The sequence below is a fragment of the Panthera onca genome, chromosome A1 (genome assembly GCF_046562875.1).
Source record: "Panthera onca isolate mPanOnc1 chromosome A1, mPanOnc1 haplotype 2, whole genome shotgun sequence".
NCBI classification, from domain to species: domain Eukaryota; kingdom Metazoa; phylum Chordata; class Mammalia; order Carnivora; family Felidae; genus Panthera; species Panthera onca.
The window spans coordinates 193,259,055-193,273,662 of NC_138339.1; the positions used below are offsets into that span (position 1 = coordinate 193,259,055).

Here is a 14,608-nt window from a genome sequence, read left to right on the forward strand (position 1 = left end):
ACAGGGAAGTTTGGGAGAGATTCCTAAGGGGCACAAGGAAACATCTGGGGTGATGTATGTGTTCATTATCCACATTTTGGTGATTCCACAGGTATACATGTGTCAAAAGTTATCATATTGTACACTTTAAGTATGTGCAGCTTAGTGTTTGTCAATTATACCTCAATAAAGCCACTATAAAAGGAATATTTGTTTTCATTTTGACTATTTTTTAGCATTCTCATGTTGGCAATTCATTTATGTTTAATCTCAGACATATTCTCAATAACATATTTAACTCAATGGTGATTCTAGCTTTAGTTATTTGTTTTATCTGTATATTATTCTCAAGATTCCAAGCTAGTTTTAATATTTAAACTGTTTAAAAGAATATAGATCCTGAGAGAATTTCCTTCTCTATTTTTTTCACCATGTATCATGAATAGTCAATTGCTATACTGACTGTACTAATACTATCATCTTTCAGATAATTAGTTTATATATTTTCAATTTAAGCAGTATAATTTTTGTGAGGCAAAAACCAGTTAAATCGGCAGAATATTCCAGATTATAATACTTTATTTTCAATCTTAAGGGAAAAGTTATATACTATGGTAGCCATAAAACTTTTAAGATACAGTTACTGATTCTTTCTCCCAATGTCTTATGAAAAATTTTCAAACATATATAAAAGTACAGAATTGAATAATAGATCCACATATAATCTTCCCCCAGCTCCAAACATGATTGAGATTTTGAGATTCTTCTTTGATTTATGAGCCCTTCCCCCACTTTTTACAGGGTATTTAAAAGCAAATTCTAGGTATCATACCATTTTCTATCACATGTATTTCAGTATTTAAATCTTTTTCTCAATATAAGCCAACAGCTTACCTTAAATGGGGGCGCCTGGGTGACTCAGTTGGTTAAGTGTCTGACTCTTGAGGCGCCTGGGTGGCTCAGTCCGTTGAGTGCCTGACTTCGGCTCAGGTCATGATCTCACAGTTTGTGGGTTCGAGCCCCACACTGGGCTCTGTGCTGACAGCTCAGAGCTGGGAGCCTGTTTCAGATTCTGTGTCTCCTTCTCTCTCTGCCCCTCCCCCACTCGCACTCTGTCTCCCTCTGTCTCAAAAATAAATAAACGTTAAAAAAAAAAGTGTCTGACTGTTAATTTTGGCTCAGGTCATGATCTCAGTTTGCGAGATTGATCCCCACATTGGGCACTGTGCTGATAGCGCAGAGCCTGCTTGGGATTCTCTCTCTATCTCCCTCTCCCTCTCTCAAAATAAATAAACTTAAAAAACAATTCCTATTTCAATGAACTGAAGTGTTCAGGAAGGTAGTTTTATTTATTTTTTTTTAAGGTAATATTATGATGTGCAGATATGTACCTATACAAGTATGGACAAGTTTACTTTTTTTTAGAAATATGTTTGATAGGTTATTCTGAAATTAAAACAAACATGAGTGATGTATAATGTATTAGCAAACAGAAATTTCTTTAACCTCTCATTGGTTTCTGTAATCATTTATTTATCCTTTCATGGTGTAGTAGTGCTGGCTTACAGTAGTTTCTGACAGCTGACTAGTAAATTTTCAGGAATTTTGTGAGCTGAATGTTAATACATCTAATATTAAAAACTTTAAATTTACAATAAAATCAATTTTATTTTATTTTTAAAATCAAGACATGTTTTTCTTAAATGTTTATTTATTTTTGAGAAAGACAGACAGTGTGAGCAGGGGAGAGGCAGACAGGGGGAGACTGAGGTTCCGAAGCAGGCTCCATGCCAACAGCAGTGAGCCCGATGTGGGGCCTGAACTCATGAATCATGAGATCACAACCTGAGCTGAAGTTTGATGCTCAACCAACTGAGCCACCCAGGTGCCCCAATAAAATCAATTTTATTTAAAAAAAAATTTTTTTTTAATGTTTTTATTTATTTTTGAAGGAGAGAGAGAGAGACAGAGCATGAGCGGGGGAGGAGCAGAGGGAGACACAGAACCAGAAGCAGGCTCCAGGCTCTAAGCTGTCAGCACAGAGTCTGATGTGGGGCTGGAACTCAAGAACCATGAGATCATGACCTGAGCTGAAGCCGGACGCTCAACCAACTGAGCCACCCAGGCGCCCCAGTAAAATTAATTTTATTAAAAAAAGGGAACAAATTTTCAAAGTCATGGATTTTTAATTATTTTACTATTATCTATGCTCTTCAGTTTATCCAAGTCTATTGTATCTGTATGGTGGGGACAATATGTAACAGTGTGCTACTGAGTATCTTTATTCTGTGTGCAGTGACGTGATGTTGGCAGCTCAAAGTTAGTCGTGGTAGGAATATTTATTCCACAGACACAAGAAATGCTCCAAATCTGGCTGTGCCTCGCACTCCTGCCAGCAGAGCTGGCTGTGGCACGACACTCTTCCATCCCAAGTGTAACTCTATGTCGGGCCCCGTAGTAGGAAGTGATTTCTGGTCTTTTGGAATTTGAGCACAGAAATCCTCCTAATGTCACATTATTAAAAGTACTTTAATAGAGGGTACTATAAAGGTAAATATGAACAGGTCCTTCAGAAAACAAAGAATACATGATATGTATTGATAGTCTTTAATATATGCCTCTAAAAATCCCTTTATTATAAGATCGAAGTTTTAAATTATTAACATAAAAAACTTGTTATGCTGAAACTCAGGAAATAAAAGGAATACTAATGAGGTGACATCTTTGGTTATAATTATTTTATTACTCGAATTTCAGAAGTACAGAAAAATGTAATTAGATGTTAAGTAAAAGGATTAAAAATACCATGTACAAATATGTATCTTTTTTAGATGACATAAGGCTAAGGAAAATAAGAAATATGAATCTGAGTTTTAAAAGATACTTTGGGAACTATCATGTACCAAAGAATTTGAGAGCTTAAGAGTATACCAAGTTAAGTGTGTGTTTAATAGATAATTTTTCATCTCTTTAAAAGATGAGGTTTTAAACAGATGGCTACCAGAGGGGAAGTGGGTGGGGGGGGGGGGTGGTGGGGGAGGATGGGGGAATAGGTGAAGGGGATTAAGAGTGAGCACTGAGTAATGTATGGAAGTGTTGAATCACTATACTGTACACTTGAAACTAAGATAACAGTACATGTTCACCACACTGGAATTAAAATTTAAGAAAAAATTTTTAAGATGAGGTTTTATTTATTTATTTATTTATTTATTTTTTTTTTTTGAGATGAGGTTTTATTAAAAAACTCAAAATGCCACCTAAAATCGCCAAACCCGTTTTGCCAGTTGCTACTCTCAGAAATCAAAGCTCCGCCTGTCTAGTCTGCATTTATATTTAGTCTGGGCATTTAATCTCTTTTTTGATCTTAGTTTTACCATACACTGCACGATGTTTTATAAGGCTTTAACAGTAGGTTAGTTTTGTACGTTGTAACATCATTTTGTACTAGCAAACAGCTTATCTGAAAACTGCTCAGAAGATAGACAAAGGAGTAACAGAGAATTAAAATGAACACTGTGATTCTTTATATATGTTTCTTTTGTTTAAGTTATTTACCTCTTGTGAAAGCTGTGTTACTTGGTCCTTTTGATGTTCCAGGTCTTTTAAAACCAGTGAGTTTTGTTTTTCTAACTGAAGCACTCTTCTTGCCAAGTGGACACTAACAGAATGAAGAAAGAAAATTAATGCTTAAAAAAGAGGAATGTTATCTAGGATATTAAAAATGTGTTTGTGTGCTTAAAAATTGACTTACCATTTCCTAGTAATTCTTAAATATTTACAGAAAAAATATGGAGTCAAATATTATCAGGTGTCAACAGTGGAAGACCAATATCCAAACAGCTCAGAATTTTGAAAGTAACATTAAAATCTCCATAATAATATAACTGTGATATATTGATTACTGCAGTAATGGCTTCTAGCCCTTGCTATGAAAGTAGAGTTACATTATACTTGCTTGAAAAGCCCACAGACAGCAATTTACAGCTTTCTCCGTTTTTATAAAAATTTCCCATTTACAAACAAATCAGGCAATTAGTTGAAATAATAAGCCTGCACTTTGAAAAGCTTCAGTGTGTCCCTCACACAACCTGATGCCTTTTATAATACAAAAAACAACTGAATAGAGTTTCCATTGAAAGTAGAGATGAAACAGATGCATGAAACATGGGGAATGTCTCAGTAGTAAAAGATCACCTTCTGACTATCACATGATCACAACTTACTGTACAGAGTGTAACCTTTAGTATTTAACATCACATTAAACATGAAATACCCCAATTCCACTTTTAAGACACAATTAAAAAAAAAAAAGTTCAGTTATAAAATCATTCCTCCTAAAAACTAGGGGGAAAAAAAGGGGTAGAATTCTTTAAAGAACTGCTAATACTGTTGAGAAGACATGTTGCTCCAAAGACCCTGTCTGTGATTCTAAAAAATTAATAATTTCTTATTTATCATATTTTCATATTCTATATGAATTAATCTGAATTGCAAAAGCTGTGGAATCTGAGAGGCCAAGATGTTATATAATGACACGGCATAAAATATTTTCATTAATTTTTGAGACAGAGAGACAGAGCATGAGCAGGGGAGGGACAGAGAGAGAGGGAGACACAGAATGAAAAGCAGGCTCCAGGCTCCGAGCTGTCAGCACAGAGCGCGACACAGGGCTCAAACTCACGAACCCAAGATCATGACCTGAGCCAAGGTCGGACGCTCAACTGACTGAGCCACCCAGGCGCCCCTAAAATATTTTCATTTTAAAGAAAATTATTTTATTTATATGTGGAACAGGAACAATTCCATTATATTTTTAAATATTTCCTAATCTTGGATAAAGGAATGCAGACAAAAAATTCTGAAAATAATGCTAAACATCATCCTATATATCCATTTCTAAGGCCTTGTTATTCCAAATGAAAAAGATGAGTTCTGATAAAAGTTTATACAGCAAATTGGGGAGTTTGTTTAGATATGCTCATTTCTAAATTTCTATCTTTCCAACTGGCATAAGATTTTGTCTTAATCAGCTAAAGTTAGAGGCAGAAAATACACAGTCCTTATTTTTTGACAATCATTTAAAAATTTTTTTTAACATTTATTTATTTTTGAGAGAGAGAGAGACAGAGTGTGAGCCGGGGAGGGGCAGAGAGAGAGGGAGACACAGAATCTGAAGCAGGCTCCAGGCTCCGAGCTGTCAGCACAGAGACTGATGCGGGACTCGAACTCACGAACCATGAGATCATGACCTGAGCTGAAGTTGGATGCCTAACTGACTGAGCCACCCAGGTGCCCTGACAATCTTTTTTTTTTTTTTTTTTTTTTTTTTTTAATAAAATACAGCTTTACTGACATATAATTTTATTGCTATGTAATTTACATATTATAAAGTCCATCCATTTAAAGTGTTCAATTCAATGGTTTTTAGTATGTTTAGAGTTATACAACTAACACTATAACCTAATTTTAGAATATTTTGATTACAAAAGAAGTATTTCCCTGTTAGCATTGCTCCCCATCCTCCTGCCAGACCTAGGGAACCACTAATCTATTTTCTTCCTTTACAGATTTTACAGGTGTTTACGGTTTATGGCTACCCCATTTTGTATCTCCCAATCTAAAATATGCCAAGTTCTCTCAAATTTGACCCTAAAATAAGATCTCTACAAATAAGTCTTAAGGCTAATTTTATGTTATGTTTACAGCTTTAATACATAAACATCAGTATTTTATATCATTAACTCTGTTTTTTACTAAGGTAATAAAAATCCTTGGAGTTATCTTCACTCATATTTTCATTTTCTTCCTCATCCTTCATAAATGTTAGGAATAAGTCTCCCACAGAAAGATGAGGGTCTTTTTGTACACAGTTAATTTCTCAGTAAATGGATATTGAAGGTACAGACCATGTTTGTGCCATGCTCAGAATAGAATAATAACACAATCAAAGGCTACTACACAGAAAACAGTTGCGGATGACATTCAATGAAAGATAAAAGGATGCGAGAAAATAATCAGATGCAAAGGTCACCCACCCATTACCAACATTTTGAAGACGATAATGACTCGAAGACATCAAGTTTAATAACAGCAAGTAGCTCATTTGGTTTGGGTGCTTTTTGGTTTGTTTGGGAATTGAATAATGCTCTTACGCAGATATGGTGTGATACCATTTATCAGTGCAAAATATCACATGATATAAAACTGTGAATTCGAGAAATTCTTGACATGCTGGTGCCTAAGCCCTAATACCAGGGCTACCTCCTTCTACTAAAAATTGCCCTGATTTTGGTTGGGGATTCTGACTGAGGAAAATCAACTCTAAATAGAAGGGAGCTATCTTACGAGGCCTCGAAATGCTCCTAATGTGTTCTATACTGTTCTGATTACTAGCATATAGAACTATTTTATTGAGGGGTGCGTGGGTGGCTCAGTCGGTTAAGCAGCTGACTCTTGATTTGGGCTCTGGTCTTGATCTCATGGTTTGTGGGATCGAGCCCCGCACTGAGTTCTGCACTGAGTGTGGAGCCTGCTTGGGATTCTCTCTCTCCCTCTCTCTCTCTGTTCTCCCCGGCTCACGCTCTCTTGCCAGAAGCCAAACTATCCAACCAGCCTGATGGCAGGGCCCGGGCAGTGGACGGATCGGGACTGCAGGGAGGCCCACTGACGTGAAGCTTCTTGTACTCCTGCTTTTATGTAATTTGGCCTTAATAAAAGTACCTGGGGAATTGTCTGTTGGGGAACTGCCCTTGACAGGCCCCCTGAGAAAAGAACCATTGGGGAAAGAAATAAGGTTCCACAAGGAAATTGTGTGGCCCTGCATTTAGCCCTTGCCACCCCCTATAAAGACTCCAGCCAAGGAAGGAACAAATGGATTTGAAAGCCCCACTCTGGTAACTAAGGAGTGTATCTATGGGCACAGGTTACTCCAACCCCTAGGCCCACTTGGCCCCCAGGACTCTCTCTCTCTCTCTCAAGTAAATAAATATTAAAAAAAAAAAAAAAAGAACTATTTTATTGAGAAAAACTTTCTAAGAACTGATGCTGATAAGAATGACTGTGACTTTTACTATGAATGTTGGTATCACTTATGATACATAATATTTATAATGTAGAAGACATGGTGGTATAACTGGTCTCCAATTGATGCACTGATCACATTTAAAACATTTACTTCTAAGTCACTGTAAAGACAGCAGAACACATTTCTTCACAGACATTTCAGAAATGGTACTAAGTATTAAGGTTCTTAGATTGCCCTAAATGACACATTTAGCCCATGGATTATGGATGTTACAGAAACAAAACAAAACAAAAACAAAAAACACAAACAAAAATATTGTGAAATCTAGGACATGCAGAAAAAACGAGAAATAAAATTTTTGATCATTATCATATTTACAATGAAACAAAAATGATTCAAAAATTAGAATTTTTTTCTTGATCATAAATATCAATGTCTGTAGAAAAGCAGGTTGAATTAGAAGAAATGTATTTACTAACTCATTCACCAAGATATTCATGAACATTAAAAAAAAATTTATTAAAAGCCCATAACCTATATAGGTACCAGGAATACACAGTTTCTACCTGGAGGATCTGATAGTCTCCTGAGGAAGACGGACAAATAAATTACCATAGTGTGCTAAATGATAAGAAAGGGCACACTGAGGAATGAAGACTAATAGTAATCTGGAGAGGAAGCAGAGAAATAGCATTCTGGGTAGAGAGAAAAGCATAGGTAAAGGATGATGTGCAGGGAGGTATGCTGTGGATTGATAAAATGTATGGCGCATGGTGAAGGCTGAAGCTAGAGAGACAGAGGCAGGGACATATGAAAGACCTTAAATGACAAGCTGAGTTTGGATTTTATCATTAAGTCGGGTAGGCATAACATGACCAGGTCTGCACTTGAGAGAGTTCTCTATCAATACGGTGGAGAAGGAAGAACATTTGAGCCAATCAATTATAAAGTTAAGATCACAGTCTAGACTGGTGGTCTCCAAAAGCAATTACGTTCAAAACAATCCACTGAAGTGTGGGAAATTTTATTTATATTTATTTTACTATTAAGTGTCTTTAAATTTAAATTTTCTATGTAGTTTTGTATTTTAACATACATGTTATTCATAGGATAGTACATGTATATAATTGAGAGATAAATACATGTACATACATTGGTGGGTGAATGTTCAATTTTTTTTCCCCAATAGGGAGTCATATCAAAAAGTTTGGAGACTGTTGGTCTAGGCCAGTTTTGTCCAATAGAAACATAATGCAAGTCCACATGTAATTTAGAAATTTTTAGTAGCCATATTTAAAATAGTACACAGCCCTTACCTTACATGACATAAAAAAATTAACTTAAAGTATGCCAAAGACCTAAATGTAAACACTAAAATATAAATACTTAGAAGAAAACACAGGAGTACGTCTTCAACACAGGAGTAAATCTTCCTGACTTTAGATAAAGGATTCTCAGATATGGCACCAAAAGCACAAGCAACAAAAGAAAAATTAGATAAAGTGGACTGCATCATAATTAAAAAGTTTTGTGCTTCAAAAGACACCATTAAAAAAATGAAAAGATAACCCATGAAATGGAAGAGAACATCCCAAAATACCTATCTGATAAGGGACTCGTATCTAGAAAAATAAAGAACTCTTATAACTCAACAATAAAAACACAATCCAATTATAGCAGTCACAGCAGTGCTATGTGCTATAGAAAATTCTAAATAATTACATAAGTTTATCTTTGCACACCTTGTACTGCCATTTCCTCAGAAAGCATAATGACTGTGTCAAAACACATGTGCATTACGGATTTTCAGACATTTCTCTTGAAAGATTGGTATAAATTTAAGTTCTCATGAACTACAATGAAAAGTTATCCAAGGACTAGAATTTTTATTTATTTTGTTCTCTAATGTATTCAAAATACCTTGAATAATATTTGGTACAAAGGAAGTAGGTGTTCAGTAATAAACTGTTGAAAGACTGAACTTTATAACACCTCCTGTTTCTTCATGCCCTAGTACATGGCTCAGGTCATGATCTTGTGGTTTGTGGGTTCGAGATCAACATCGGGCTCTGTGCTGACAGTGCCGAGGCTGGAGCCTGCTTCCGATTCTGTCTCCCTCTTTCTCTGCCCTACCCCACTAGTGCTCTCTCTCTCTCTCAAACTTAAATAAATATTAAAAAACATTAAAAAAAACAAAAATATGAAGGCCTTTTATAATGTCAACTGAACCAACCTTATTTTCCATTAATGTCTACTCCACTTACTGTCCCATAAACATGTTTTATATATTCCTTGCACTATACATACGTCTGTTGGTTCCCCGTCTGGAGACGGCAGACTATTTCACTGCTTGACAGATCCAAGTTTTTCTTTTTTTTTTTTTTTCTGTCATTCTTACATAGATCCAACTTTTTCTTAAAGGCTCCTTGCAAGTTCTACTTCCTCCATTTCTGATCATGCTAGTCTTCACTGATCTCTATTCCTCTGACTGACATAGTCTAGCGTACAATACAGCTCTAAATTATACATTTTTGGGTGTTTCTTAATATTCTTTGACATGTGTTAATCTTTTCTTTCCCAAAAGATGCTACTTACATGAAGACAAGGTCTTATCCCCTGTGGTGTGTACTAACGAAAGCAGCACTAAATAAATCCTTCTTAATCAATTTTGCTGTAAATGCATTTTGTTTACATGAACACACTGCTAGAAACCATATTCTTAGGTTGCAGAGCTTCAATATTAAAGTATGACTAGTGCTCATCAACTGAGCATTAAACTAGTAATAAAAACATACATAAAGTTGATAAGGGAAGGCAAATATTACAGATGCCAGTTCATTTCTTTTATACTTCAACCTCCTACATCTTTAAATGGGGCATATTGTAGTGAATGATTTAGTGTCACAGGTAGATTCTTTTTTTAAAAATATAATTTATTGTCAAATTGGCTTATAATTTTTTTTAATGTTTATTTATTATTGGGAGACAGAGAGGGACAGAGCATGAGCAGGGGAGGGGCAGAGAGAGAGGAAGACACAGAATCTGAAGCAGATTCCAGGCTCTGAGCTTTCAGCACAGAGCCTGATGTGGGGCTTGAACTTACAAACCGTGAGATCATGACCTGAGTCAGACTCTTAACCGACTGTTGGGGTACCACCCAAGTACCCCTCAAATTGGCTTATATACAACACCCAGTACTCATCCCAACAAGTGCCCTCCTCAATGTCCATTGCCCATTTTCCCCTCTCCACACCTGCGCACCACCCCCCCCCCCCATCTACCCTCAGTTTGTTCTCTGGATTTAAGAGTCTCTTGTGGTTTGCCTCCCTCCCCCTCTGTTTGTACTATTTTTTTCCTCCTTCCCTTCCCCAATGGTCTTCTGTTAAGTTTCTCAAGTTCCTCATATGAGTGAAAACATATGATATCTATCCTCTGACTGACTTACTTCACTCAGAATACCTTCCAGTTCCATCTACGATGCTGTAAATGGCATGATTTCATTCTTTCTCATTGTCAAGTACTATTCTATTGTATATATAAACCAAATCTTCTTTATCCATTCATCAGTTGGTGGACATTTAGGCTCTTTCCAAAATTTGGCTATTGTTGAAAGCGCTGCTATAATCATTGGGGTACATGTACCCCGATGCATTAGCACTCCTGTATCCTTTGGGTAAATTCCTAGTAGTGGTATTGCTGGGTCGTAGGGTCTCCACATTGTTTTCCAGAGCGGCTGCACCAGTTTGCATTCCCACCAACAGTGCAAGAGGGTTCCCGTTTCTCCACATCCTTGCCAGCATCTGTAGTTTCCTGATTTGTTCATTTTAGCTACTCTGGCTGGTGTGAGGTGGTATCTCAGTGTGGGTTTGATTTGTATTTCTCTGAGGATGAGTGATGTTGAGCATCTTTTCACGTGTCTGTTGGCCATCTGGATGTCTTCTTTGGAAAAGTGTCTATTCATGTCTTCTGTCCATTTCTTCACTGGATTGTTTTTCAGGTGTGGAGTTTGGTAAGTTCTTTATAGATTTTGCATACTAGCCTTTTATCTGATATGTGATTTCCAAATATCTTTTCCCATTCTGTTGGTTGCCTTTTAGTTTTGTTGATTGTTTCCTTTGCAGTGCAGAAGCCTTTAATCTTGATGAGGTCCCAATAGTTCATTTTTGGTTTTAATTCCCTTGCCTTTAGAGATGTGTTGAGCAAGAAATTGCTGTAGCTGAGGTTAAAGAGGTTGTTGCCTGCTTTTTCCTCTAGGTTTTTGATGGTTTCCTGTCTCACATTTAGGTCTTTCATCCATTTTGAGTTTATTTTTGTGTATGATGTAAGAAAGTGGTCTAGTCTCATTCTTCTGCATGTTGCTGTTCAGTTCTCCAAGCACCATTTGCTAAAGAGACTGTCTTTTTTTCCACTGGATGCTCTTTCTTGTTTTGTCAAAGATTAGTTAGCCACTCATTTGTGGGTCCAATTCTGGGTTCTCTATTCTATTCCATTGGTCTATGTGTCCGTTTTTATGCCAATACCATAATGTGTTGATGATTACACCTTTTAGTAGAGGCTAAAGTCTGGGATTGTGATGCCTCGCGCTTTGGTCTTCTTAATTATTACTTTGGCTATTTGGGGTCTTTTGTGTTTCCATTAAAATTTTAGGATTGTTTGTTCTAGCTTTGAGAAGAATGCTGGTGCAATTTTAATTGGGATTGCATTGCATGTGTAGATTGCTTTGGGTAGTATTGACATTTTAACAATATTTATTCTTCTAATCCATGAGCATGGAGTGTTTTTCCATTTCTTGTGTCTTCTTCAATTTCCTTCATAACCTTTCTATAATTTTCAGCATACAGATCTTTTACATCTTTGGTTAGGTTTACTCCTAGGTATTTTATGGTTCTTCGTGCAACTGTAAATGGGATCAGTTTCTTTAATTCTCTTTCTGTTGCTTCATTGTTGGTGTATAAAAATGGAACTGACTTCTGTACATTGATTTTGTACCCTGAGATTTTGCAGAATTCCTGTATCAGTTCTAGCAGTCTTTTGGGTTTTCCATGTAGAGTATCATGTAGTCTGCAAAAAGTGGAAGATTGACTTCTTCTTTGCCAAATTTGATGCCTTTTATTTCATTTTGTCATCTGATTGCTGATGCTAGGACTTCCATCACTATGTTAAACAGCAGTGGTGACAGTGAACATCCCTGTCGTGTCCCCAATCTCAGGGGGAAAGCTCTCAGTTTTTCCCCATCGAGGATGATACTAGCTGTGGGCTTTTCATATATGGCTTTTATGATGTTCAAGTATGTTCCTTCTATCCTGACTTTCTTGAGGGTTTTTATTAAGAAAGTATGCTGTGTTTTGTCAAATGCTTTTTCTACATCAATTGACAGGATCATATGGTTCTTATCCTTCCTTTTATTAATGTGATGTATCACACTAATTGATTTGCAAATATTAAACCAGCCCTGCAGTCCAGGAACGAATCCCACTTGATCATGGTGAATAATTCTTTTTATATGCTGTTGAATTTGATTTGCTCGTATCTTGTTGAGAATTTTTGCATTCATGTTCGTCAGGGATATTGGTCTATAATTCTTCTTTTTAGTGGGGTCTCTGGTTTGGGAATCAAGGTAATGCTGGCTTCATAGAATGAGTCTGGAAGTTTTCCTTCCGTTCCTATTTTTGGGAACAGCTTGAGAAGGATAGGTATTAACTCTGCTTTCAATGTCTGGTAGAATTCCCCAGGGAAGCCATCTGGTCCAGGACTCTTATTTGTTGGGGAGATTTTTGATAACTGATTCAATTTTTTCACTAGTTTTGGGTGTCACAGGTAGATTCTGTGTAGAAACCCGGGGTGTTAGAAGTGGGAAGAAAGAAATTCACTTTAACTATAATTCAAAGCAAGACAAATGAAGAATTTCTCCTCTATGTGGCTGAGTTTATATCTCCTTAAGCACAATGCACATAGAATGCAAACAAGTCCTTCCCAAGTTCTTTATGAAAAGTAACTATGGATACAGTCGGGAAAAATGACTCCTGCTAAAGGCTAGTTATTTATTTATTTTGTACAGAATGTACTAAACTCAAGAAAGCTTTGCTTTTACAGGCTATCTGTTGAGACACTAAAGTAGGTACAACTTAACAATACTTCTTTGTAATTATATTAACTGCCATGTGACTGTGAATTCTACCTGTACCAAGATTAAGTTCAACATCAACTAAAAATGAATGCTACAAGACTATAGTTTTGTATTTAAGTATTAAATGAAATGGGGCGCCTGGGTGGCTCAGTCGGTTAAGTGACCGACTTCGGCTCAGGTCATGATCTCGTGGTTTGTGAGTTTGAGCTCTGCGTTGGGGTCTGTGCTGACAGCTCGGAGCCTGGAGCCTGCTTCAGATTCTGTGTCTCCTTCTCTATCTCTGTCTCTCCCCCGCTCACACTCTGTCTCTGTCTCTCTAACAAATAAGTAAACATTTAAAAAAATTAAAAAGAAATAAATATTAAATGAAAATTTCACCTGTTACCTGGTAAAATTATTCCCGCCAAGGAATAACCCCACCAAGGTCATCTTTCAGCTCCCTCATCACTTCTTGACTCCAAATAAAACTTATTCTCTTAGATCTGTCAATGGAAGTAGCACTTCTGATTATTACGTAATTTCATAGTAGTAGAGCCCAGCCAATACGGACAAGGTAGATCTTCATCTGTGTATGAGATGCCAAAGCACAATGGAGGATTGATGTTCTGCCTCAATTCCTTCAATCTTGGTATGGTTTTCTTAGTATCACCAAAACTCTAAATAAATATCTGTATTTATTTAGTTACTTGCTAATTAGTTACTTGCCTGAAATAGCATTTGGCTCCTTGATCTTTTTCAATTTTAGGTCAGAGATTTATCTCTATTAGTATGGCATAAAAAAAAAAAAAAAAAAAAGGTTCCAAAAAAGGGGCACACGTACCAGAATGATTCTAGCTTCAGAACTCCTCACGTTGGCACCTATACTGCCTGCTCTACTGGTAATTATTGAAAACCAAATAATGGTCTCAAGCTGATTATCTACAGTCATATGACACTTTCTCTAGGTTCTTCTATAGGTTTAAACTCTCAAGTTGATCACGAATAGAATGGCAGTAACTTTTTAAAGGACTATTCCAAAAACAAACCCAAATAAGAACAACTTTCCCCAAGGACAAAAATGACAACTCACATACTCTCACATGAGAAGAAAGAGAGAAAAATTTTCATTTTACACAAAAGTCTGCTAGAGGAAAAAAAAGTTTTCTCAGCTTTAATATTTTCCTTTATTATAAGGTTCAATGTACTGTGAAAATTTCAACTTAACACTCTTTATAAAACTAGACAGAAACTAAAACAAAAGGTCTGGAGTATGCAGTAAATCTAGCAGTTTGAAAGGTTTAAAAACCTTCAGAAACAGCTCTTCATTCAGATCTGCCAAAGCAAACAGAGAAGCGCACACTAAGACCACGCTAGTGCCTGGCAGTTCCCCAATTAAGATGCAGGTTAAAGAGCATAACCAAAACATGTAACCAGAAAATCTTGTTTGCTATTTTCAAAACAATCATGACCGAAACAAAAACATTACTTCAGATTTT

The 14,608-nt window shown here is 36.4% G+C and overlaps 1 protein-coding gene across 8 annotated transcripts in view; it reads right to left on the reverse strand.

Annotated features, from left to right (window-relative positions):
* The window catches only part of PIBF1 (progesterone immunomodulatory binding factor 1), a 204,815-nt gene that overhangs the window by 57,138 nt on the left and 133,069 nt on the right, over positions 1–14,608 (reverse strand). For all 8 annotated transcript variants that reach the window (XR_013550051.1, XM_078432907.1, XM_078432868.1 and 5 more), the window contains exon 14: positions 3,538–3,640. Coding sequence is in view for 7 of the 8 variants with exons in the window: in XM_078432907.1 (XP_078289033.1) it covers positions 3,538–3,640 (103 nt within the window). In the remaining variant the exon portion in view is untranslated. The remainder of the gene's footprint in view (positions 1–3,537; positions 3,641–14,608) is intronic.